The following is a 26,525-nucleotide window of genomic DNA, read 5'->3' on the forward strand; positions in this document are numbered from 1 at the left end:
ATGATCCATGTTTCTAGGCAGGAAGTTAGTCCCCATGTCTGTGTCTGAAGTAAGACAGAGAGGTGAAAGCACATTTCATAAATAAAATACCGAAACTCTGGAAATGCCCAGATCTCTCTCTGTGCTCAGAAGCAACATAGGATAAATGGGCTTTCAGATTAGGGGGTGCTTTTGTAAGTGCCTAAATTGAGTGTTAAGAGCTGAACCTTGTTCAATGGTTATGAAAGCTGTGAAACAACTGCTTTGGCTGCTGTGCAGGAGGATTTAGCTTCAAGACAGCTTCTGTTGTGTCTTTATGCCTTTGCCCAACTTTTGAAGTTTCCTGCCAAACATCTTCCGAAGCATCTAGGTAGAATTAAGTTTTAAATACTGGAATTGTCTGATGTTAGGACATGGAATGTTGCTAGCTATCTTTTCCTTCAACTACCTTGTTGTTTATTTTCTGCTTGCTGTACTCAATTTAAAGCAGGATGCAAACCTGTTGATTTGGGGATTGGGGATATTAGACTCTCCAGAAATCATAAGTAAATGGTTTCTAATATGGCCCATTTTTTTTCTTGAATGGTAGCGCAATACAAAAGAAATTGCTTTTATTGCTAGAAATGATACCAACCTTTATTTTGTCTATTTAGAAGTGTAATGTAATGCAATGTCGAAGAACTTTGCGTTCTTAACAGAAAGGGTTCACTGGAATGGGCCTTTCTGAAAGATGTTTAACTCCAGTTTTGGAAGGCAGTTCTTGTGAGATTGTGAAGCAGCCTTCAGAAACCATGAGGATTGCTTTGCCTTTAGAAAGTTAATTATGGTAATTTTTTTAAGTTGCAGACCCCAGCCTCATTTGCACAGAGTGTTCAGGAATTAACTATTGCTCTTCAGAGGACTGGAGATCCAGCTAACTTGAATCGTCTTCGACCTCACCTAGAGCTTCTAGCAAATATTGATCCAAGTCCAGGTAAATCTGGATGTTTTTACATTAAGTTTAGCAAGATGAACTTAACACTGTTCAAGGACTGAAGGCTGATCAAGTGTAAGGAAACATCCTCCTTACTCATCCACTTAAGAGTTTTGGATTTCAAAGTAGAATTTTGATAGATTGAATAGAGAGAAGCTGGGCAAAAGTCAGTCTAGACAAGAATGGTTTGTTACCCTACAGAATTTAGTATTTTTCTTGTTCATATGTAGTTCTGCAAAACTAGGAAAGAGTCTGGGAACTAGAAGATAGATGGAAAGAATTTAACTGGGAAATAAAACCTAAGCTGTTGATGGAGGAGAGAAAGATAGAAATTGTTGAAAAAGTCAACGGTACTGTAAGGATGGACTGCCTGAGGGAGAAGGGAAGGGACAGAACAAAGTCCTGTGGCTGAAGTTTTATTTTATACCTCCTAAAATTTGTAAAATCAATATTATATATAAAAATAGGAAAAATATATAAACTACAGCTTTAGGAGATGAAAAATTGTACTTCGTATTTGTTTAAACAAACAGAAGTTAAAATTCCTTTCCAATGAGGACTAGTTGTACTTCATAGCTAAAGGAGATGCAGTGCTTTCTTCCCAGATCTTTCATACTGGAATAAGCTGCAGACAAACCTGTGTACAGGAAATTTTTTTGCAAAAAACTGATATGTAAGATGGCATCACTATCAGCCTCCCTTGATTTTGGTAGCTGAGACTGGTCTTTGTAGTTTTTTCTGTAGTGTTGATTTGCCTGAAGAAGAGCAGGGAAGGACATTGAAGTACTTCTAGAAGAATTTAGTCCCTCTGAGTGGAATATAATGTAATTACATGCTAAAGATCTTGAAAGGCTCTTTGAGATACTATCCTTTGCAGCAGAGTGTGCAGGCACAGAGTGGGAGTGTCAGCTGCTGGAACAGATTCAAAAACTTAGAAAAGTAAATTGGCTAAAAAGAAAAGGTGCTCCTATAGAATTGAGACTGCAATTTATTCACAGTGTTTTAGATGGTGGTCTGATTCATAGATTTGCCTTGTGATGTTTTTTCCACATGAGAGGCAATAATTTCTGTTGCTGTTCCATGTCTGTGCCTGTATAATCAGGCCAGTGATGACTGTATTCATATGGAATGATTTTACCTCCAGGAGTCTGAATGCAAAGAAGGATTTTGAACCTGATGTTTTTTCTTAATGACAAGAGTTCGTACAGTGCCTTTACTCTGGAGTTCTTGTGAGATGTGAAGGTTCTTGTAAAATAAGTAATTTGACATTCTAAAAATGGTCTTACTGGCTCATTCAGTATTTTGTGCAGTTCAGTCTTAAGCTTACAGATACCTCTGTTCTATAAGAGCTAAATGTCCCAGAATTAAGGTGCTTGAATGCTTTTTCTCTACTGATGAAACATTTCTTATAAACTTGGCTAGTCAAGTTTTGTGATACTGATGCGGGGTTTTGTACCTGGTTTTGGAAAATATTTCTGATTTTTCTTTTTGTATTTGGTGTTTGCTGTCCATGCAACAGATGCTCCACCTCCAACATGGGAACAACTGGAAAATGGGCTAGTTGCTGTGAGGACTGTAGTTCATGGCTTAGTTGATTATATCCAGAATCACAGCAAAAAAGGAACAGATCAACAACAGGTAAAAGCTAAATAATTTGGAAACATATACCCCTGCGTTTTATTTGCTGTATGCCGTAGTAGAGGTTTACTAATGTCACATGGAAAGATTTGGTTTGACAAGGAACTTACTGAAAATGTCACTGCAGAGTCATATTTACCAAAAAAGAAACATGAAAGGAAAAAATGCTAAACAACACATAACTACACATATTTACCTCCAAAACCTGTTGAATTGATTTTCACAACTCACTAGGATGGAAGGAGAACAGTCTGATCCAGCTACAGGCTTAGGGAAATGAATAACAGCCTTACTGAGTAGAGGGTGGGGAAGGGATGTTGGCTGCTGCCGTGCTTTATGGGAATTTTCTTGGATTTGTTTTAATGTGACATATTTCAGCCAGCTGTCTCTCTGTTTATGAAATCATCCTTATACCTGTGCTTAATGGTCTGTCAAGCTTGAAGATTTAAGAATAGTTCATATGAAGGTGCAATCCAAGTTCCTGAAACAAATTTTTTTGTTTCACCAATGACAATGTAATTGTATATTAGCTTATCTCATAGTTACCTTCTCATACATTGATGTCATTTTGTTGTGTAGCTCAGTTGATATAAATGCTGCTGAAATACGGAGCTGCCTGTCCCAGTCCCATTCGTCCATCATTTTGGCACTCATCATCTTAGAGAGCTGGTTTGGGGAACTGAGCTAGTAAAGAGATTATCTCTGCCAATAAAAAGGCCAAACTAAAGTGAATTATTTCTGCCATTTCACTTTTTTTGCATTACTTGGGATGGACAATGAGCACTGTCACCAGGAAAAGGAAAAACAGTAGAAATGGCTAAGTGGGAATCCAGGAGGGGAAAAAGAGTTTTTGTTGTGAGGAGCCTGTGGAACATGCTGTGATGCTTGCAAGGAACCTCCTGAGTAGGGAAAGGGGGTGTCTGCTGAGCTCTGGGTAAAGTTGTGCTACCTGGTGGCAGTGGCCAGTAGAAGGCTGTGTGGCTTATGTTCACTGTGTAGTAGATGGCAAAAAAAACCCAAACAAGCTAAACAAAAACAAACACAAAAAATCTGCAAAAAACAAATCAGAAGAAAAATAAACCAAAAAAACCCCAACAGTTTGCAGGTGACTTCTTACAGATACAGATACCTTTTGCCTTCTCAGAAAGCACATTGACTTTTACAGACCTTTCCCTTGATGGGAACTATTGAAAGGGTATATCTGATTATTGGTAATTTTTTCATCCTGTATCAGTTTTGTCCACTTAATTGCATTCTAAAATGTACAGCTGTGTTCCAGTCAAGCTCTCCAGTAAGGAGTTTGAATAAAAATGCTGCAGAAATCTGAGAGTGACTTAGTTGTCAAAACACATGCTCTTGAATTGTTGGTTCTGTTAAAGAACCAAACAAACACAAGTACTTCAGTTGTTGATTTCATATCAGATGTTCCAGAAACACTTAAATTTGAGGAATTATCAGCAGTCAAACATCAGGCCTTTGATAAGATCATACATTCAGCTTGGTTAAGTGCACTTTCATGTTCAGGTGTCTCACCTGGTTTCTTTAACCTTGTCAGCCCCCTCAGCACAGCAAGTACAAGACATATATGTGCCGAGACATGAAGCAAAGAGGAGGATGTCCGCGGGGGGCCAGCTGCACCTTTGCACACTCACAGGAGGAGCTGGAAAAGTAAGTGTACCTCTCCTAGTAGAAAGTAGTCCAGTCTTTGTTTCATCTTGTCTATAAGAGTTATATCTAGTAATAAGGGGAAAGGAAGTATTCCCTGGTTGTTAAACTAGCAAGAAATAATGTGATAAACTTGTAACAGTCATCTCTTAGGTATTCAAGCTTTGTTCTTCCATACAGAGGGATTTTTGTTTTGTTCATCAGTAATGCAGCTCTGAAAGTTTGATGCTACACAAGTATTATCCAAAGTTTTTGGAGGTGGGCTGTTTTCCCTACTTCTTAAGTGTGACTAAACGTGCTGTGTGACAGCGCACACAGCTGTGGCTGTTATTTGGGGGTGCTTCTCATATTCCCTTTTTATTCAGGTAGGTTATGGGCAGTTTTCAAAAGCAATTTCCATAAGGAATGTTTTGCTAGCTCTCCAAAGACCTAAAAACAAACTTTCCAAGACTTTTTCCTGCAACAATTCTTTGTGCAATCTGTCAGAAATTTTCATGCAGGTATCTTCAGTTGGTTACATCTATTGTTGTAGAGTTAAAAAATGATGGTCATATCAAGTCTGCAGTCTAGATGCATTACAGTTTTAGGAGGGCTACCAGTTATGCAAGAGCAAGATGCTGTTGTTCTGCAGGTTGTTACAATTTTTTTTTTTAAGTAAAATAGATTATTTAGGAGCTAAAAGAAATAAATACAGTGTATTTTATATAGTATATTCATTTGTTATTTGCTTTTTGGCCTAAAATAATTCAAAGAAAAGGTGCTTTTTAATGAGAAGAATACTGCAAAGGCTCGGAGTTGGCATGCAGTGTTTCTTTTTCCTTTCTTAATCTGAAACTCAAAGCATTAATGTCAGTTCATGGTCTGTATATCCAGCATGCAGTGCACAGACAAAACACGAAGAAAAGAGAAAAGTGTATGGTGTTAGAATGACAGAGTTATTCATATGAACAAGGAATAGAACTTCAATACTTGTGTGCTGCAGAAACAGTTAAAGAGTTTTTTGCCTTTTGTCATCATGCTAATGATATAATGAGATAGCTAGTGCTGCTTTGGGATGATGCTTTGGGATGGTTTTGTTAACCTGTTGGATGGTGGGTCAGCATTACACCTCTGAGCCAGTTGTATGTATCAAGGACTGTTTGTCAGCTTTGCAGGGGGGAAGAGGCCCATTGCAGGCAGACTGACTTGTATGCCTTGGTATTAATGTTATCCTGGGCTGAAGAGAATGTTTGTTCAGTTTCGGATTCCCACAGTTTCTGTGGGTTGTTGGGGAACTTGGGAGCTCTTATTGTTCCTTGTACCTTTTATCTTTGTTTAATTCCTTTAAGTAGCTACTGGATTAGTACTCCTCCTTTTAAAAATGCATGGTGTGAATCATATGCATTGCTGGTGCTGTGTGACTCCTGTATCTCTCTATATAGCTTTAAGTTTGGAGGAAGGTTATGGGGAAATGTGTGGTAATGTTTTAGATAGCATTTAGATATAATGTAAACTTGCTTAAACAGCAGCTCATTCCCCTCTTGACAAGGGACAAAGAGCCTGTGTATATAGACAAGCACTGAACTTTTTAAAATTAATTTGTGTCCTGCCCATGTGGAGACTGCAACATCTAAAGAACAAAACAGCCCCAACAATAAAGCCCCTTTTTACCTCTGTTGTGTTTCTGTTAATGCATGTGGGAAACTACAAAGATTATCTAAAGATTGAGTAATAACTGCCAACTTTTTCTGCAGTAATCTGTGTACTTCCCTAGACTGGGTTCCCATCTCACTGTGGCTGTTATTTATGATATGAAAGTGTTGGCTTCAGCCCTGCTGAAGAAATAGCCTTTTGTTCAGTGAGAGCACTCAGGTCTGCAAATATGCTCTCACACTTGCATTCTGGGATCTGAACTAATGGCAGGGTATTTAGGGGAGGACCTTCAACGATTTGCTGTATGAAGTTTACCTGTGAATTCTTGATGTATTTGTCATTAAAAGTCCATCCTTGTTTTGATTGAAACTCCTATTAATAGATCAGCTGTCAGGGCAGTTTTATTCTAAGAGGTATTCTCACAAGCCCCTTGGGGAGGTTGAATTAAAAGTAGGCTTTCAGTAGAATCCATATTTGAAAAATCTTGAAAGTACAGCTCTTTTTTGTTGTTGTTGTTTTGTTTCAATTTTTGATATGTGGCTTCTCTTTCTGAAGATTCCGTAAAATGAACAAGCGTCTCGTTCCCAGAAGACCCCTTAGTGCTTCCCTGGGCCAGCTGAATGAGGTGGGCCTGCCTTCAGGAGCTATCCTCTCAGAGGAAGGGGGAGTGGACTTGCCCAATAGGAAAACTTCTGCTCTGCCAAATGGAATTGTGTCAACAGGCAGCACAGTGACGCAACTAATTTCTCGAGGGACTGACTCCAGTTATGAAACTGCCCTGAAACCAGGGAAGATGGACCATCTGAGTAGCAGTGCCCCTGGATCCCCTCCTGACTTGTACGGGTCTTCCTACCTGTTGTTAAAATTGTTGTGTGTGTAAATGTGGAGTGGAAACAAAGTAAACCAGTTCTTTAAAAAAGAAACAGAATGGGAGTTGTGGTTGTTCTTGTGTTTGGTTGGTTGGGGTTTTTTTAATGATTATATAGTAGAGTAGAAAGCTAAAGCTTAAACTCTAAGCTGCATTAATTCCCTGTTTGTTTATATTTTAATTGGAGAAAGTGATAGAAGCCTTCAGAAAGTGGAGTGTAGACAAAAGAACAGTGTATTAGAGTACAGTGTGCTATACCAGGCCTTAATGAGCAGTGCCATCTTTCCACTTTTTTAGGCTGGAATCTGTTCCCAAGAGCTCTATTTCTGCCTTGCCAGTGAACCCTCATCCTGTTCCTGCTCGGGCGCCACCAGATCTGCCCTCGGTGTCTGTCACCAAGCAGTTGCAGATGGTACCACGAGGGTCTCAGTTGTACAGTGCACAACAAGCAGATATATTTTATCAAGACCCCAGAGGGGCCGCCCCATCATTTGAGCCAGCGCCCTACCAACAAGGTAAGATTGACAACAAGCTCTTTCATCCTCATGCTGATTTTAGTCTTTCTTCCCACTCTGTTTTTTAAGCCCTTTAATTGAAGTTTTCTTACAAATGACATGGACGAAAAACACTAATAGGGTGACATCATAATAAAATGGAAATTGGTGGGATTTTATACTTTGACTGAGGACTTCAGAGCAAGTGAAAATAATACTTGTTTCTGTCCAAGTGTTGCAAGTCCTTCTGTCTTCATTTCTTCCTAGCTGGGCTGGATGAGGGATCCAGTATGGTAAATCTTAATTCAGTTTGACTCAGGGAAAATAGAAATAAAGTGCATTTGATGATACAGATGAATGAAGTTAGGGAAGGGTGTTCACAAAAAAATAAAACATCATAAAAAAGGATCTAAGAGGAAAAACTAACTATAAAGAGAGCACATGGAGAAAGATAATATTGAAGGGGATTAAAAAGAGAAGATATGTCTATCTATGTGTAAAAGAGAATGATTCCTAGGCAATGTGAGGTTGCAGAGAGAAATGAGATTAAGTTAATGTGAAAGAAAAATAAGCAATGAAAGACCAAAGGAAGTTAAAAGCAGAAAAAGCTCTAGAAAGGAAAGGCAAAATGGGGGGAAGCCATTTCTGAGAAAGCTGCAGAGCATTTTGAAAAAAACTAAACTACTTAAATTTGTTCATTATATGCCAGTGAACATCTGAGTTGTCCACAAAATTTGATGTCATGCACATATTCATGCTTATTTTAAAATTATCCAGAAGTCCCAGATAGAATGATAAAATCTTCAGATAACCGGGCAGTTTGATATTACAAGTCTTTGGTGATTTACAGTTCTGAAATGTCTTTCTCCTGTTCAAGATTTAGAACAAATCTCGAGATAACTTTAAATCCTAATAATCCAAGTTCCTTTACGCAGCCAGTGGCACTGATATGTTGAAATAAATTGAATTTATTGCATGGGTGAAAATGTACAGACCAATCTTCAGTTTACTTTTTACGTCTTACCTAGCTGAAAGCATTTGTAGCAATTTGCAGAGACATTCTGGTGATTTATTTCTATTTAGTGTGCTGGCAGGACTTGTGGGGCACCTGTGGTGGGCTGAGTCTCACCAGCTCTTCACTGTGCTGTGTCAATGCTACAGTGTTGATAATTAGATAATTACATTATGACACTTGATCAACTTTTGCTTCTTCAGGGTTTTCTGCAGTCAATTTTTGTGGACAATTGTGGTAATCACTTTCTGTATCTTGTGATCTTTTCCCCCCTTGCCTTGCTTCAGGAGTGTACTATCCCACTCAGTCCATGTCTCGCTTTGTCCGACCTCCTCCATCAGCAACCGAACCGGGTATACCATACCTGGAGCACTACGGGCCATATTTGCCAGAGCGTGTGGCAAGCCCACAGTACCCACAGCCACAGGGGTACCCGACCCTGGCGCAGCCCATGTACCCGCCACACTACGACAGCCGCCGTGTGTACCCCCCTGTGCAGCCCTACCAGCGGGAGGATGTGGTGCGGGGCAGCCCAGTGCCCATCGACATCCCACAAGCAGCTGTGCCCCTCTACGTACCTGAGTCCAGAGACAGATACCAGCAAACAGAGGCTTACTGCACAGTGGCTCCACATCTTGGTCAGATCAGACCTTCGTGCCACAGGGTATGGGTTCTACACTACATTTTTGTAGTTGTTTTGAGAGAGAAACTATAAGCTGCTTGAGGAATTGAATATTTTAGTACTAAGGGGGTGGCCTTTGCAAAAGTCTAAACTTTAGGAAGTGTATCAAAAACTAGAAGGTAATTTATTTACTGGTGAACTCTGCAGTTGTAATGATGTTTATATGTAAAATAGGCTGCTTTAGTGCTCAAAGTAGAAAGGCATTGTAATTCACTTCAGAAATACTGTAAGTCTCTGACTTCTCCAGCAAAGATTAGACTGGAGAGTCTTAGAAAGACTCAAGTTCAGTGTGTGGAAATGGTCATGTGTGCATTCTGGTACTGATCAACTCTGTACCTAAATAATAAATATTAAACACACCTGCCTTGATAAAAGAATTAAAAAATCTGCTTGTCTGAATTTTTTCTAGTTAGATAGCTAACTGGAGAGTGTTCCTATTGTAAGTTTACAAGTTTGTTTTGATAACTCACCAGCTGGAATTGGGTTCTGTAGAATAGTTGGACTTAAGTCATTCAGATTAAAGGCTCTGAATCCTATTGTACAGGAAATGCTTTTAACATAACTTACAGATTTAGCAGTTTGAGTGTGTTGTGTTTGTGTTTAACTCTATTGCAAAGGGAATAATAAATGTGACTAGTGACTTGTAGAGTTTTATCAGTTTATCCTGTATTACTGTAATGGGAACTTGCCATGCTGAGCGTGTTCCAGTGGGAACTTTGCTAAGTTGTAACACATTCCCTGCTTGTGGGGTGTCTTGAACTAACACTGGCCAGTGTAGGAATATGTATGTCCTATATGAAAGTTAACAGGTAGACTTTTAACAGTGATCATTACTTGTTACTGTAATGATTCTCTCTATCCTCTGTATTTCCCTCTCCTTGCAGTATATAGCTACCTTATTTTGTCCACATAAACAACACTTAGAAAATTATTCATTTTGTACATTAATGCTTCAGGAGCTCTGAAACATTTTCCTGTCTTCATTTCAGCCTCATCCCAGCCTGGATGAACTTCACCGACGAAGGAAAGAGATCATGGCCCAGCTGGAGGAGAGGAAGGTGATTTCTCCGCCTCCTTTTGCACCATCACCAACCTTGCCTCATCCTTTTCACCCAGAGGAGGTAAGAATATTTTGACAAAAACATGAAATACTGGCATGTTTAGTGTTTATGTGCTGATAGGTGTAGACAGCAAGAAAATCAGAACAGTACAGCACCGGCAAGTGTTGGAGAAAGTAGATTTTGTGCCAAAATGGGAAGCCCTTGTAGTACAGTCTCCAGTATTTCAGCTGGCTGTTGATCTGCCACTGGTCCTAAGCTCTCTGCTTTCAGTACAACACTGAAAATTAATTTTGAGCCATTACTAATTGAAGTAATCACTCTTCACAGTTACTAGACTTTACTCCTGACATATTTATAATGAAGTAACAGCTTGATAGAGATTTATTTTTTTAACCAGTGTCAAAATATCACCTTCAAACTGGCCAAATGAACACTGGGAGCATAGCCAGGGGCTCAAAATTTCACACACTTCATGCATTCTCTGGCCCAGTTCCAGAGGGTGATGTATCTGATTAAAAATAATCCTGGTGATGTTCCTCCAGTTCACTGCTGTTGAAGTGAAGAAGGATGGCTGTGAAACTGCTTCTTCCCTTCGCTTACAGAACCAGATTTTTGTTTTTGTACAGTACTTGGATGAAGACCTGAAGGTAGCTGGGAAATACAAAGGAAATGACTACAGCCAGTACTCTCCCTGGTCCTGTGACACCATCGGCTCCTACATTGGAACCAAAGATGCAAAACCCAAAGATGTTGTAGCAGCAAGAAGTGTGGAGATGGCGGTATGCAGGGATAAGGGGAAAACAGAAGAAAAGTGGATATTTCTGTGGGTTGGGAAGGACTTTCACTTGCTTTTCACCATGATGGCAATGCTTTTATTTAAGCTCAGAAGTGCATTGCAATCACAGAAAGCATTTGCAGGTGTGTGAAGCACTTTGCTTTCCAAGTTATGGACAGTCCTACTCTTTTGTAGCTGTTACAGAATTCTGCATATTGATGTGGGATAACCACTCTGCTCTGGAGCCATGGATAGGAAGAATATTTTACAAGGATTATTCTTTACACTTACTTGAAATGCAAAAATTATTCTGTCCTGGCAGCATGTTAATTAAGCATGTCAATCTGTTGCTACCTGTACTTCTTTCTGTCAGAGGAAGATGCTGTAACATAACTTTAGGTGATTAATTCCTTTTAAGGTGGATGTTATTGCTGTTAAGGGTGTTAGTAATTTTTACTTGAAGGACTGTGATTTTTAGCCACAAGAGTACCCAAAGCTTGCATGAAGTTTTTGAGAAAAGCACAGTCAAAACATTGTACTAGGCTGTTTATTTTTGAAGGCAATTTCTAGCTCTATGCTGCCCTTATTCAGCCCTTCAACAAACTTTGAGAGGTGGGCTGTGATCTTGTTTTGTGTTGCTCCATTTTTGCTAGGTCAGTGTTGCAAAATGAAGGGGCTGCTTGGGTGTTACTATTGGGAATCATGAATGGAGAAGAAAATAAAGAGTCTTGCATACCACCACTGTTGAGTTTCTTCCTAACATTTGGGCATCACTTAACAGGAGAAGTAGGCTAGTAGCCCATGCACAGGAAGTTGTATAAGTTCTTCAAGAGAAAGGAGTGTTTAGCCTGAGGAACTGTAACAGAGATTCATCTATTCTCCTTCACTCTCCATGTGCAAAAGTGATCTATTGACTTTTATTTTTGTATTGTCAGAGTCATTCTTTGGTCAATAAGAGGTAGGGGGAAACATTTCTAATCAAAATTTATTCTTCTGTGGACAGATGCTCACCAGTTGCAACCACTTAATTAAATCAGGATTTTTTTGTTTAGTTTCTCCTCAAAAAGGCTCCCCTTTTTCTCTCTGCCCCATTGGTATTAAATTTGTCTTTTTTCTGTCTGCTAAATTGCTTTCCTTTTAAAACATTGAAGCCACTGTTGGAAATGGACCCAAAAAGAAGGCTTTCTCCTGAAAAAAAGCAGAGCAAAAAACTGCATTTCATCTGCAGCTTTGGCGTTTTAACCTGTCCTCTTGCTCTCAGTCCTACACAGTGTGGTTGCCTGGAATTATCACACTGCCATGTTTGACCTGGGGATCTACTGAGATTACTTGGAATCAGCTCATTGCTGTCCAAGTGGCAGCATCCAGGAATGATAAACAGGTCTTGGCTTTCATCCCTGCTGCTAGAAAACTGTGCAAAAAACCTGCAGCTCAGTTAAGAGAAATAATAAGGTTCTGGAGAAGTAACCTCCTTTTTCAAGGATAAACGAAGTATTCTTCTGTCCCAGAGCTAATTTTCAGATCAGCAAAATGGGATCTCTGCTGCTTTTCAGTTTTTGTCCCCGCACAGGAAAAAATTATCAGGAGACCTTTACTGAATTCCTTTTTTGAAGGACAGGAGTAGTATCATCTGAGAGTGCATAATGCTGAATATTCTGCAGATGACATGCAGATTCACTGAGTAAATAAAAGTGTATTAAAATTGGTACTAGCATCCTATGGCCTAAAGGTTAAAATGTATTTTTTTTCCAGGATTCCAAAGTAGATTTTCCCTAAGGTTTTTGTTTCCAAGTATTACATTTCTTGAACTTAGCTTCCAACTTAGTTGTTACTGCCATTTTCACCCCTTTATTCCTGCCTTGGGTATGTCCACTGCTTCTAGCAATCCTTATCCCTACTGAAAGCTTGCAGAGTTTTATTTTAATACTGAACTGTACCAAAGGTTATAGCCTTTAAACAATTTTCTTGGTGTAGTGGCCCCATTCACCTTGCTCTTTTTTTACTGTATACAGGTTTTTTACTGGGTACAGTGTATTTTACTGTGTACAGTTTTACTTCTTTAGCAAAGTCTTAACTTGATTTTGGCAATTCTTATCATTTTACATTTTCTGGTAGCCAACAGATAGCTTTCCTATTTAAGTCAGCTCTTTGAGGAGAGAGTGAACATTTTCTCTCTTCATTTGCTGACCCACTAAGGTCTTGGAGTCTGAAACTCAGTTAGAAACCAGGATGTTCCAAACAGTACTGCTGCTAAATGAAAAATGCCTGAAAAAATATACTAGACATGTCCAAGTAAGTGTGGTACTGAAAAATTCCTATTCTGAGTCATTTGTAGGCTGTCAGGTGATGCAATTCTTAACAGTGGACTTCAGAGAAATTTCTTTTGGATTCTAGAAGGAAGATGTAGTCCTCAGACATGCTCACTGGTCTCTTCTTTGAGTTTCTATAAGGGGGAGGTTTTTTCCCTGTTTTCTTCGCATATGACTTTCTCTGTCTCAGTTTCCATTTGCTACTGCTCTCTTCTTCTGGATTTGATCACAATTAATTTTGCAGCTTTTTCACTGTGGTGTAGTTATGGTCATCTTAAGGTAGACCATTAAGGAGACCGTGGAGTTAGAAACTGAAGAATAGGAAAACTAGTTGAAAAGTGAAGGGAATAGCGAATACAAGAGAAACTTACTGCACTTACCAAATTGTTGTGAAAAGAATGTGATCCTGTTACTTTCTGAATGAATTTTTGACTGCCTTTTCCATGTCTTGTCCAGAATGTGGATAGTAAAGCCATGCGTGAGCAGCGACTGGACATGCAGCGACGAGCGGCCGAGACAGGGGATGATGACCTCATTCCATTTGGAGACCGACCAACCGTGTCAAGATTTGGGGCCATCTCTCGTACTTCCAAAGCCGTGTACCAGAACTCTGGGCCAATGCAGGCCCTGGCAGTTCAGGGAGCTGCCACCAAATCCATCATTTCAGGTAGGATCTGTGCTCTTGGATTTTGCTGGCTGTTGCTATTTTCTTTACTGCCACAGTGTTGTACAGGTTGAAGACAAACCCTGTAAACTTGTATTTTGTCTCAGAAATACAACTACAGTGTGTGTTAATGCCACTTAAAATAACTTCAGGTAAGGTTATACTGAGAAGACTGAATTCAGAACAAGGTTGCCACAGCTTTCTGAGATCGCTTGGTCTGAACAAGAGGAGACTGAGGGCAGACCCCATAGCAGTCTACAGCTTCTTCCTGAGGGGATGCAGAAGGGCAGGCCCTGATTTCTCTCTAGTGTCCAGTGATAGGATCTGTGTGAGGGGAAGGTTAGGTTGGATATCAGGAAAAGGTTCTTCCCTCAGAGGGTGGTGAGGCACTGAACAGGGAATGGTCACAGCCCCAGGACTGCCAGAGCTCTAGAAGTGTTTGTGCCTGTACTTTTAGGCACATGGTGAGATTGTTGGGGTGTCTGTGGAGGGCCAGGAGTTAGACTCCATGGTCCTTACATGTCCCTTACAACTTGGGATATTCAATGATTCCATGACATGTTTGTGCTTACGTTGTATATTTGTTAGTGATCTGTTGTTGCTGTTTGGAAGAAATTACTTTGTTCTGCCAGTCCCTCTGATATGAAACTTACTTTAAATCTGTAGCAGCAGAATCCAGAAGCTTAGCACTTTCCCAAATACATATAATGCAAAACCATCTCGATGAAGTACTGTACTGCTGATCTCCTACTTTATGGATAGCTGGTCCTGCAAGCTTAATGCAGCCATTGTCTCGTGTACTGTTAGGCAAAGCAAAAAAATAGTAGTTCATTTCCAACACATCTGTTTTCTAATCACATGTATAATATGGCTTTCTGTCTTGCTTCAAAAGATTGTCTCTTTCTTGAGGTGCACTGAATAATAACCTTAAGAAAATATCTAATTATTATATTCCCCCAAACTTGCTTCTAGCTTTTTCAGGCAGTAATTTTTTAGACTTTACTAGAGGTAGAACTCTGACTTCCCTGAAAACTTAATCGTTAAACTGTAGTTACCTAGGTATGTTGGAATTATCAATGAACTCCTGAGACTTTTAGGAGCTTCAGTAGTAAAAATAACTGCAGTCATCATGTCTGTAAGTTTTGTTCTATGTTTGTTCATCTGTGTGAGTATCTGAAGTCCTTCACAATGTCAGAGTCTGGAAGGCCATCACGAACTGTTAGATGTACAGGAAGAGTCTAACTGTTTGTTACAGTATTAGACATGTAAGACCAGTCACAGAAAGTATTTCTGTGTTCATTTAACCAGAAGAAATGTTGAACTTCTCATAATTAGAGGGCTGGCCTTTCTTCTTCTCTATCTAGTTCTGTGTTGGCTGGATGACTGAAAGGGTGATTTTGTAGTAATGCAACATGGTTTTCTTCTGTTCCCTTGTAGACTACAGTCCTTACGAAACCCACAGTGGCTGGGGGGGCTCTCCATATTCTCCTCATCAAAATATACCTTCTCAGGGTCGTTTCAATGACAGGTAGGATTTGTTTTTTCTTTGCCTTTTTCTAAATTTTCTTTTTTCTATTTTTTTCTGTGCCAGTTGAATAAAGATTTTTAAAAAAAAAAATCTTATTTTCCAATCTCAAAGGGAGAGACTGTCCATGTCAGATGTTGCTGGTCATGGGAAGCAGTTGCCCTCAGCTGAACGAGAGCAGCAGCTGCGCATGGAACTGCAGCAAGTTGACCATCAGATCAGCCAGCAGACACAAATGCGGGGACTGGAGGTTGGTACCAGCATTTGGAGCAGCACGGGGGGGGTGGTATGGAGAGAGATGATGCTGGTAAGGCTTTTCATTGGCTGACCTTTATAGTGATGCTCAGTAACAATACTTAATCCTGTAATGCCAGGCATCAGGGCTGTGTTGCAGGTGTCAGCCTTTCTACTTAGCAGGAGAAACTTCCCCACGCACCATGTGCACATCAACACCATATTTAATCTGCAGTCTGTGCTCAGTCTTGTTTGCTGACATTCTCTTTCTCACTCCCCCTCTGTTCAACTCAGAGGCAAACTTGTGGTTTGCAAGAGGCACCTTGTAGGTGCCTGTTCTTCTTGGCTTTACTGCTGTTGAAAATGTCTCATTTTCTGTACAGAAAGCCATGAGCTTCATCTGTTTTGTGTACGGCTTTGTGTTTGTACCTGTTTCTTCTTAAGCAGCACAAACCACAAGAGTCAAGGAAGTAAATATGTAATATATTTAGCTTGAAAAATTAAGAGTTAATATTTTATGCCTCCTTGCTTAGAAGAAACATAGTTGTAGCATAAGGAAAGATGAGTGTGTGCTTGTAAAAGAGTTAATGAGCTGAAATCTTCTGATTTTGTGAGACAGAAGGAGAAATGTCAAGCCATAATGAATGGTTTTAGAAAGCTTTACTTTTCTCCTCTGAGGAAAAATCAGTAAATATTTATCAGAAAACTGTTCTAGGTACCTCAGCAACTATTTGTGTTAACATTTTCCCAGAAGAAATTGCTGTAAGTAGTGTATAGCAACTTCTGCTGAAGCTATGGTTTAGCTAAGAACACATATTACAGAGGAGGGCTATTGCAGATTAATTTAAGAGCTCACAATTAAATCACAGCAGTAGTTGCAGTAATATGCATTTGTTAGTTACTTGAAACATAGCTTGTGTTCTTGTGCTCTTGTTTGGGAATAAGAGGAGAAAATGTTCACATCTTGTATGTCTGCCTTTGCCATAATACAAGAGTATTGGAAAGTTGCAAAACCTGTAAGAGGCCTTCTGCTCATCATTGTTGTGGTTGTGTCTGTTAAACACTACAGAGTTGAATGTTGAGTCTTGATTTTGCCATAATATGAATTTTGCAGAATCAGTCAGTTATTTTAAGTAAGAACAGCTTTCATTTTATCTCTTGTATTTAAAGCTACCTGTAGATACTGGAAATCAAGGAGTCTTCACTGGTTTGCCTATTACAAGGTTACAGCAATCAATTCAGCCAGAGCATGAAGAACTAGATCATGTTGCTTTTGCATTGCATGAGCATTTCTACTTAAAGACCCGCCAGGTGTTGGGTTGTGTGGAGTACAAGATGATGTATCTAAATGCAGAGCACACACTTGCAGAACTGATTTGCAAGTATTAGCAGATTTTTACAATGGCTGGCATGGCTACTGCTTTTAGTAACTTGCAACTTGTAAATGACCATAGTCACTTGCCCCTCTCTGTTCCTCTGTGTTCTAGTGTGGGTCAGTAGAGACCTACATATTGACAACTCCATCTCTCAAGATGATGTAATAATAATTGTGTCTCTGCTGTAGAATTAGATAAATTCTACTGCTGTAAATAAAGTAGCAGACTTGCTTATCTGCAGTTCTCTTTTGTTGAACATAGAGCTCAGGTGAGAGTAGTGTTTTTGTTCATGGGCTTAGTCATAGTTTTGAGAAGGGAGTGGTATGTTAAGAAAACACATGCAAATTTATGACAGTAAGAGGTATTTAATACTACTTGTTTAAAAATTAAAATACTTGTCCATGTGTACAGAAATATGTTGAAACTTGTGTTGGAAGTGATTTCAGTTGGGACATTGTGAAGTGTGGTGAGAGGTGACCTTGGTTTTGTAAATGAGCAATACTCTGGAATTATGGCCTTAGAGCTGTCTGTGCTTGGTGTGGCGTGTGCTCAGTTGTGTATGTGCTTGGCTTTATGCATTTAGGCTGTTAGTAACAGGCTGCTGTTGCAGAGAGAGGTGACTACCCTGGCAGGCCAACCACAACCCCCACCCCCACCTCCCAAGTGGCCTGGGATGATCTCAAGTGAGCAGCTGAGCTTGGAACTGCACCAGGTGGAAAGGGAAATTGGGAAGCGAACCCGTGAGCTGAGCATGGTGAGTGCTGGGGGGATGGGAGGCAGAGAGATGGAGTGGACAGCTAGGTACCTGGCTATAGTCCTTTCACCCTGGCAGAAAGGCTCCCTGCTGGATGCCCACAGCTGGAGTTATCCATCTTCCTCATAACCTCTATTCTTCAAAACCTCCTTAGGAGTTTCTTGAGTCTTCTTCATGAAGAAGTTTAATGTAGCCACTTTAAAATGCTGTTAATTTGGCACCATTTGAAATAAGCATGGTGTTGAATTTGATGGAAACCATATTGTCTCCAAGGTCGCCTTGCCATGAGTTCTATAAACTGCTTTAACATAGGAAACATCATCTGCACATACAAGCTAGTTGTTCAGCAGTCCATGTGCTGTTATAGTCTGTGGCCTTTGGTGGTTGTTACAAGGATCATCCCTTCCTTTTGGAAAATACTGTGTCCTGAAAGGATGAGCATATCTAAAAGTCTGGTTTTGTCTCATGGCTTTTGTGGGTTGAACTGTGACTGCAATTTACAGGTGTTCTTCATCATCCCTAAGGGATGAAGTCTCCAATTCTTTCAACACACTCTTAAAAGAATTTTTCATCTGTCCTTTCTTTAAAGGAGAGCCAGTCTTCACTGGATATGAAAAACAAGCTGGGCACCGCTAAACAGACAGAAAATGGACAATTAGAACCACAAAACAAGGTTCCAGCTGAGGACCTTACACTGACATTCAGGTAACATGGGCTTTGAATGTGTCTTTGTGTAATGGGAGACTTCTTCAGGGCTGCTCTCCTATTGAATAATTACCCTTGCCTCACATTAACTATGATGAGGAAGCACCTACTAGGAAAAGAGAATACAAATCAAGTCATTATAGTGCAGGCATGAATTAAGGGTCTCTCTAGCTGTGGAGTAGGTGACTGGAATAAGACAAGACTGTATATAAATTAATGCAACAGAAGACTTGCAGTGTCCACCAGAGAGGAATCCATCTAGTCAGTATTGGATGATTAGTAGGGAGAAGCAGGAGTTATGCAGCCTCTTAGAAAGAAAATAGATCCTTATCTGCTGTTTTAGTTTCAAATAAAAAAATCTCCCAAATGTGAAAGATAGTCCATCCTGCTAAGGTTTATGATGTGGATATTGTTTAGGAAGGCACACACTTTGAAACTAAGTTCACTTTCAGTTGTCAGTGGACTTCTATCTGCGTAGATGCTGGGATTGATTTTGGTTCACATTTAATAGACAGTTGGAATAAGATGTTGGCTGGGAGTGCTGGAAGTCTCTACAGCAAGTATTTTCAAACAGCCACAAGCATCTACATGTATTCAAGCCAGCACCGAGCAGAGAAGCTTGGATGTTTACGTAACTTCATGTGAACAGTTTGAAATATTAATATTTATTCAGAATGAGCATTTTCTGAATAAATACACTATTGCTGATGAAGTCTGCACCTTCTTTTTATAACCTGTTCTGGAGTTCTGTGCTGCACCATCAGATTGACACCTCCAGAGCAGGGACTAATTTTTCTATATGGTGCTGTGAAAGTAATGAAATCAAAACAATTTTTTATATTTTTAGAATTTGGGGGAAAAAAGATAAATTATTATTAGGTAATATTCTGGAATGTGTATACTGAAGTCCTCTTACTTAAAAACAAAGGAAAAAATCTCAGTAATTGCTTCTTTTCACCCACTTCCCCTTTCTTCCCAACTTCCCTTCAGCAGTGATGTTCCGAATGGATCAGCTTTGACCCAAGACAACATTGGCCTCCTGTCAAATAATATGGCATCTCTCAGCCTGTCGGAGGACCCTAAGGGAGGAGGAGATGGCCATGACTCCCAGCGAGTGGGCGTGACACCCACATCTGCTCCATGAAGCAAGGCCAGCACACCCTGGAGTTCCTTCTGCTAGGGTGTTGGCAGCTTCCATCTTGTGTTTTTTTTCCAGGGATGGCTGGGGAAACCCAGGAGCAGCAGCAGTAGCAGAGCAGCAGGTCCAGAGTCAATGTGCACAAACACAACTACTAGAAACAAATCCTGCACATAGTTCACATTAACGCATTTTTTAATTAAAAAAATGAAAATTAGCAGTATCTGCAAGCAATTCAAATTAAATTTGTTTTTGTTCTGTGAATGAACTTTATTTTAATAACTTTGGACGCCTTGAATCCCAGGGCTTAAAAAAAAGATATTATATATATACTCTGTTTGATTAATTGTATGATCTTAATGAAGTAGGTTTTTTCTTATATTTTGGTGTTATTACATACCCAGTGCATAATTCCTTATTACCTTACTAAAACAATTTAGCCACTTCCTTGTATGAGTTAAGGGTAAGCAAGGAATGAGGGTTGGAGAGTAGCTGTGAATTGCAGTGTCAACAGATGTGCAGCAATTTCATGCTTAACACAATTCCTCCTATTGTGGCCAGGAACTTAACCTGAGCTTCTTGCTTAAATTGCTGAATTTAAAATACAAATGACAGTCTTTGCAAAGGCATGGTCCTTTTTAAAGGCTGGCATTGTTTAAGATCTTTGTATATTAGAATCTGACACCTGAGTATCTCAAATCTGCAGTTTGTCAGGGCTGCAGTGAATCCACCCTGGATTCCTGTTTCACGGGGGAAGAATTGCACCAAAGTAACCATTGAGGGTGCAGCACAGATCTTGCCAGAAGTATTGAGAAGCAAATTTTGCTTGATAGATCTGATACTTCTCTAAGTAGATGCTTTGTAGGCATAACACAGAGAAGCCATGTCTTTTGATTATTTTTTTTAATTAAAGATTTTGTTCTTGCTGCACATTTTTTTACTTTTTTGGCCTACACTGAGGTAAGATCCTGGATATGAAGACCTCTTGAGAATGATTTTTCAAGTGCTGCTCCCTCTCTACCTTCTTGGCCTGTGCTCATTTTTTCTTTCTGGGTTAGACTACTAAGTGGGAAAGCACTGGTTATGTAATAAATTGCTGCATTGCTTTGGTTGGGTAAAGCAAGAGTTAATAAATTTTCTTGGATTTTAGTTTTTTTTTCCTTAACCTTAACTCCTGCTGAGGTTATAGCAACCTTGGGCTTAAGCTTTGCATTCATCATACTGTTAAATAGAACAAAAGGGGGGTGGGAGGGGATACAGTCTCACTATTGCCTACCAGTAGGAGAGTCCAAACAGAAGACTCTTTTGAGTAGCAATTATTTAATTTGCCCAGTCAAGGCACCGCATTTATATACTATTTCACATTGAATTTGATTATGCCCTACAGACCTGGCTGGTCAAGGATTTGATACACATATTGGCTTGGGATTCGAGCTTTCTTTTTTATTTAAATAAAAATTTATATATAAATATATATATACACATATACATAGTTATATCTGTATATATATTGGGTATGTTTTAAGAATTTTTTCGCATGAGCGCAGCTGTTGTGATCAAATGTTTGGGAGGTAGAAGCACTGAATGAAAATAAAAGCATTTTTCACCACACCCCCTCCCCTACTTTCCACGTGTCTTAACATGGGTTTATTTCACTCTTAGTTGAATTTTGGCCTCTTAATTGCCTACAGTAGTTTGAAGCTTGCTTTTTTTCTAATGCCTCTTAACTTTTTGCAAAGAATCAACTTTGCACTGAAACAGCTTCATCTCCCCTTGCCCCTATCCATCTGTATCTCCTACTTGATGCCAAGTATTCCAGCCACTCCCCTTGGAGCTGAGCAGAAATGGGGTGATGCAGTTGGGAGCCCATCAGGTCTGTTCCTCCCTTCTCAGATCTGGGCATGAGGAGGATGAAGGTCTTTTCCTGATGCAGGCCCTGGGCCCTCTCAACCTTCAGTGCAGAGCATGACCCTCAGGTCAGCCTTTTCCTTAATTTTAATTAGTTTGCTCCTTCCTGCTGTGTCTTTATTAACACAGGGAGCTCATATTAGTCAAGATAATTAGTGCAATATTCTAATCTAGGAGGACAAGCCGAGAATGTGCCTTTTTTTGACTGTAGTAATTGTGGATGTAAAATTAATTTTCAAAGATGGTCGTGATAGGTTGGACACTACAGATTCATTTGTAATACTAGGAAGAAAATCTGGAGGGGCAAAAACCTCTTCACCTTTTGTTTCCTAGTTCCCTTACCAGGTTAGGGCTTATTATTTTCTCCACATTTTCCTGCAATTTTTCAGTAAGCACTATTTAGATTGCTGGCCTACATGTGATGAATGCTTCCAAAATCTGTGGATTAGAAGGAAGACCTTACTGGGGTTTTTTTTGTCCTTCATCGAGCTCTCCATGCTGTACTTTGTGCATAATGTCTTTGTTGTGATCAATATGCCCAGGTGAATGCCCTGTTTGCCCAAAATTATAGTTTGGCTTGTTAAATAGTTTGTTTAATATCTCCTAACAGTATTGATTTTTTTCTTTGCTTTATCCCCCTCCTCCTCTTACCCTTTTTCTGCTTTTTTTTGCAGAAGTTTAGTTGATTAAACAAATCAAACAGCAAAATGCAGTGCATGCTCTTAAGTTTTTTTCTGGAAACTGCACTTAAAATGTTCCAGTTCTGTGAAAAAACTGGGAGACTGTGGGGGACAGATAGCCCTGTGTGTAGTGGCAGTATTGATGTTTACAGCTAACTAACATGAAAATATCTGGAGTGACTCTGTATCTTGCTACACTTACTCCTTTAGCCTATCATTGTCTCAGTCATACAGGAATTCTGGCCACCTCAGTGAAATTGGTCTTGGCTATCAAGAAATTATTGTGCAAGAAGAAGCAGTATTACCATGGTGTCAGGCCACTGCTGTGTCCTTCAGTGGGTAGGTTAAAGTTTCTGCTGCACCAGGGAACTCTGAACCCTCATTGATATCTGGGTTTCAGCCAGATGGACAGCATGGACAAACCTTCAGAACAGGAAGCTTCAAGTGGTAGGTTTAGCTTCAGTGTGTCAGTGATTCAGTCAGTATATAGGTGATATCTGTTTATTCTGTGGTATTATTTCCCTCCTTCTGTCAACATTTCATCTGTCTGTCCTGTGACCTAGTTACCTTTTCTTAATAGGAGAAGTTTAAACCTTTTTCTTCTGCCTTTCTTGCATGCTGTCCAATTTCAGAGTAGGACTTCTTTTCTGCAAATCAGAGCACCTTTCAAGCTAGCAGCACTTTTATCCCTGTTCTTCTCAAGTTCTCTGTGTAATTTTTCTGAGCTGTCCCTCCCCCTTTTGTGTCTTTTTCTCCTGTGGCTTGCCCATCCACCCTCCCTGATTGTGTAACAGTGACAGCTTGCTGCCTCAAAACAGAGCATTCAAATGAATTCGCTTAGCCAATAACTTCTGTGAAGTTGCCTTTTCTAATGGTGTTATTACTCAGTGATGCACAAATATGATATTGCCCCTACTGGTAGGCAAACAGGGGATCTGTATAAACATGGTAAACTGCTGTTTTTCTTTAAAGGAGAGCCAAAGACTTGTGCTTTATACTTCTCTTTTTCCCCTGGTATAGGCATTTTGATTGTCAGACATTGTGTAGCGTATTGTGTGACTGTACTATCCTAATAACAATTTCCAGAAGTTAATGATTGTCAAGCCTTGCCCATACATTGAATTGTGGAAAATCATTCCATTTAGTCATACAATTTGCAGTGTACTGAGATGTATCTGAGGTGTTGTGATGTGTTTTCAGTCTCTCATGCATTCTCTCAGCTGACTGAATGGCTCGTTTTTAGAGAGGGAGAAGGAACTTAGAAATGTTATAATCCAAGAAGCCTTGTTTTTAAGTGTTTCTAAACTGAATACTGATTGAAATTTCTTCAGTTACAGTAAAAGATAAATCTGTGTTACAAATGTGACTGACTTCTATGTCCACTGGGACCGAAAAAAATTGTGAAACACTAGCATTGCATTAAATTAGATGTGGAAGAACCAAACTTGTGATGATATTGTCTCTTGAGAGCATGGACTGAGTAAGGTGGGGCAAATTTTGTATTAGAAAGGGCCAGGAGTGAGGCTTTTATTGATAATACAAGAAAGCTGCTGGCATTTCCCTTTCTTGAGCTATTCAAACTCTTACAGACTTGTTACTAAAGTTTTTAGTAGAGAGAAATCTGTAAATGTCCGAGTAGCATAAACCTTCATTTCCATTGCCATTTATAATTTTGGACTATAATAAAGCAGACCTACAGGACAGTCATCTGGAAGACCCCCAGTATAAAGTTTCTTTCCTGGACTGGCTCTTTCAGACCTGCTTTTATGGTCCGAGAAATGCCATGCCAGTGTTCAGGAGGCTCAGCAGTGGGGGTGCCAGCCACCTTCTGTGCTCAAAAATGGGAGAAAAGACCCAAACATATGCAATGTGCAAGTTCTTGTGCTTGTCTGTGTATGTATGGAGAAGTGGTTTTGGTCATAGGATAGATAGAAGGAACACAGAACAGTGCTGCTGGGGCATGATGTTACCTTCATACTAAAATTTTATCATCATTCACTTTGCAAAACACAGCCTTCCATTCCTGCCTCCTAATGTTGCTGATTTAAAAACAGCGCAAAAAAAGTTAGCATGTCAGCAACTAAATTTCTTGTATCACAATAAATCAATTCCCCTGGGTGGGGAAAAAATGGAGCAAAAGTTCTTGAGTTGCCTACATTGTAATGGAGTTATGAACTAGAAAAACATACACCTTGCTTAAGTGTAAACTGAATTTCTGAGGAAAATGAAGCAGTTCTTCTAAGCCACCTTTTGTGTGTAGCTATGGTGCCAAGAGATGAATGGTTGTTACTTGTAGTAAATCAACATACAGATTATTATGTAGTACAAATTGATTTGCTCTCAATTCAAATAGACTTAAAATGTCAAAAAATTCATAGGGAATTTTCATTTCCATAGTCATCAGTTACCAACTGCATTATTTTCTGTTGGAATGTCAGGGGATGACAGAGACTAGAGTTAATTATAGTTACAACATAAGAAAGGGATTTGGGGGGAGGTTATCCCAACACAGTGTCCTTCTACAGTTAACATGTGGCCTTTATTCTTCTGTAGGAAGAAGAATGTAACTGCTTAGTGTTGTCACAGTCTTCAAAGCACTTCATGTGATGCATGTAGAGCCTTTGTTAGCAGAGAGAGGAGAACAAACTTAACATTTATAATTTATTTCCTATTGGCAAGTGTAATATTGTGCCATATGAAGTGTGGCAAGCAAAGAGGCTGCAGCTTTTTCTGAAATTTCCTAATATAGAGTGCATGGCAATGTGGATTTGTCTGCATCAGGAACATCAGAGTCATTTGAAGCTTAAAATGTGTGGTCATTTTAATCAAAATTGGATGCCTGTAGCTTAGTAACATGAATAATTAAATGATGTTTCCCAGGCAATCTTTGCAATTCCAGTGAGTTTGTGTATGATTTTTAGTCCTAATTGCAAGGTGTTCAGCAGTTGGGAAGGTTTAGGTGCCTAACTTCATCCAGCAGGGCAGCTTTCCTTGGATATACTGGTTGGATGTTTTCATATGCCAGGAAACAACTGTTTTGAAGATCTGTAAGTTTTAGGAAAACACAATTGTCCACTTCAAAAATACAATATTGGGAGAGACAGAAGCAACACATAGTGCAGTCTAAGCATTAGACATGATGGGATTACATGTGAAATGTATATGGAATAAACGTATCTGTAAGCGGAAAAAAAAAATATTGTGGAGTATTTGATGCTCAAGAAATTATTTGTTTCTTCGTAATGTTAAAAAGATTTTATTAATAGTTATGTGGCAGACAGTACTCACAAGTCTTTGGCATCCAAACTAGATTGTATATCAGATGGATCCCACAACTGGATGTGTGCACTGACCTCTTTATTTGTAGCTTTTTAAAAAGAAATTTGGCAGCAGCCTTTAATAAATGCATGAAGCAACCTGAGAGGAAGAAGCAATCTTGTTCACATCACAGCTGCTGCACAGCTCACAACTGGTGCTGTTCATCTGCAGCCTCTTGTAAGTGAAGATCAACATGGGCAAAACTAATCAGTTTTAGAGTTTTTCTTAATTTTAAGGAATTCCTATTCCCCTTTTAGCCTCTGCTTGCTGTGTAAGCAGCTTCCATTCCATGCTAAAAGGATCTTTCCTTAAGTCAGCTTAGCAACTGTTGTGTAGCATGGCTGTTCCTTATTTTTTTTCTAGCTGGTAGTGTTGTATTAAGCTCTTCACCCTCCATCCCTGTATTTGTTGCTATGGGGAGGAAGAGGTGAAGCAAGACATGTGTGAGGAGGGAGGAAAAATTGTGGGATCTATATGGCAGCTCCCACTTCTTTGAAATCATCTACTTCCAGTTGTGGGATTTCTCGATATATGATTTTTTTTGGTGGTTTTTGTAAGTCTAATTTTCTTTGATCTTCTTAGCTCCTTACAAGTCTCCCCGAGACATTCTGCAGTCATTATCACCTTTTTGGGTGGAGTTTATTTTTTGGGTTGTTTGTTTTGTTTGTTTTTTTAAAATAACTTTTTAACATTGGTACATATATGCTTGGGATAGAGCTCATGTAATTATCCAATCGTATTGATTGTATGTGATTGTGCCCTGCAGAGGTATATTTAACAAAAAATAAAATAAAGGATAGTCTAGGTAATAAAGGAGACCATGAGATTTGTTGAGTCAGATTATGAACTATTTCTTAAATTTATTAGCATCCTAGATAAGTGAAATTTCATCTGCTGTTTTATAAATCACTGCTAAACAAAATATCATTCATTCTCCTTGTGTTTTTCCTTGCTTTTCTTCTTTATTTTTTTCTTCCTTTCCTGTTTCTCTTTTCCATAAACAAAATTTCAATACTTCATGGGAGTGGTTGACTCTGGGTTGATTTTGTGGATATTTATTGTTTGTAACTACCAAAATACTCACAATTGGAGTACAGATGAAGTAGAATGTATGAGAAGAATTCCATAAATTGAA

The 26,525-nt window shown here is 39.3% G+C and overlaps 1 protein-coding gene across 12 annotated transcripts in view; it reads left to right on the plus strand.

Moving 5' to 3' along the window:
* RC3H1 (ring finger and CCCH-type domains 1) overlaps nt 1-26,219 on the plus strand; it is a 62,561-nt gene extending 36,342 nt beyond the window's left edge. For 3 of the 12 annotated variants that reach the window (XM_058843386.1, XM_058843388.1, XM_058843387.1), the window contains exons 7-20: nt 820-952; nt 2,472-2,590; nt 4,146-4,258; nt 6,443-6,724; nt 7,053-7,270; nt 8,549-8,925; nt 9,933-10,064; nt 10,613-10,783; nt 13,545-13,755; nt 15,190-15,280; nt 15,392-15,527; nt 17,471-17,641; nt 18,231-18,346; nt 19,337-26,219. In XM_058843386.1, coding sequence (XP_058699369.1) covers nt 820-952; nt 2,472-2,590; nt 4,146-4,258; nt 6,443-6,724; nt 7,053-7,270; nt 8,549-8,925; nt 9,933-10,064; nt 10,613-10,783; nt 13,545-13,755; nt 15,190-15,280; nt 15,392-15,527; nt 17,471-17,641; nt 18,231-18,346; nt 19,337-19,490 — 2,424 coding nt within the window. In that variant the 3' untranslated portion in view covers nt 19,491-26,219. The remainder of the gene's footprint in view (nt 1-819; nt 953-2,471; nt 2,591-4,145; nt 4,259-6,442; nt 6,725-7,052; nt 7,271-8,548; nt 8,926-9,932; nt 10,065-10,612; nt 10,784-13,544; nt 13,756-15,189; nt 15,281-15,391; nt 15,528-17,470; nt 17,642-18,230; nt 18,347-19,336) is intronic. The other 9 variants (XM_058843389.1, XM_058843393.1, XM_058843391.1 and 6 more) reach the window with 9 other exon arrangements.
* Nucleotides 26,220-26,525: the final 306 nt, after the last annotated feature.

This window comes from Poecile atricapillus, chromosome 7 (genome assembly GCF_030490865.1).
Source record: "Poecile atricapillus isolate bPoeAtr1 chromosome 7, bPoeAtr1.hap1, whole genome shotgun sequence".
Taxonomy (NCBI): domain Eukaryota; kingdom Metazoa; phylum Chordata; class Aves; order Passeriformes; family Paridae; genus Poecile; species Poecile atricapillus.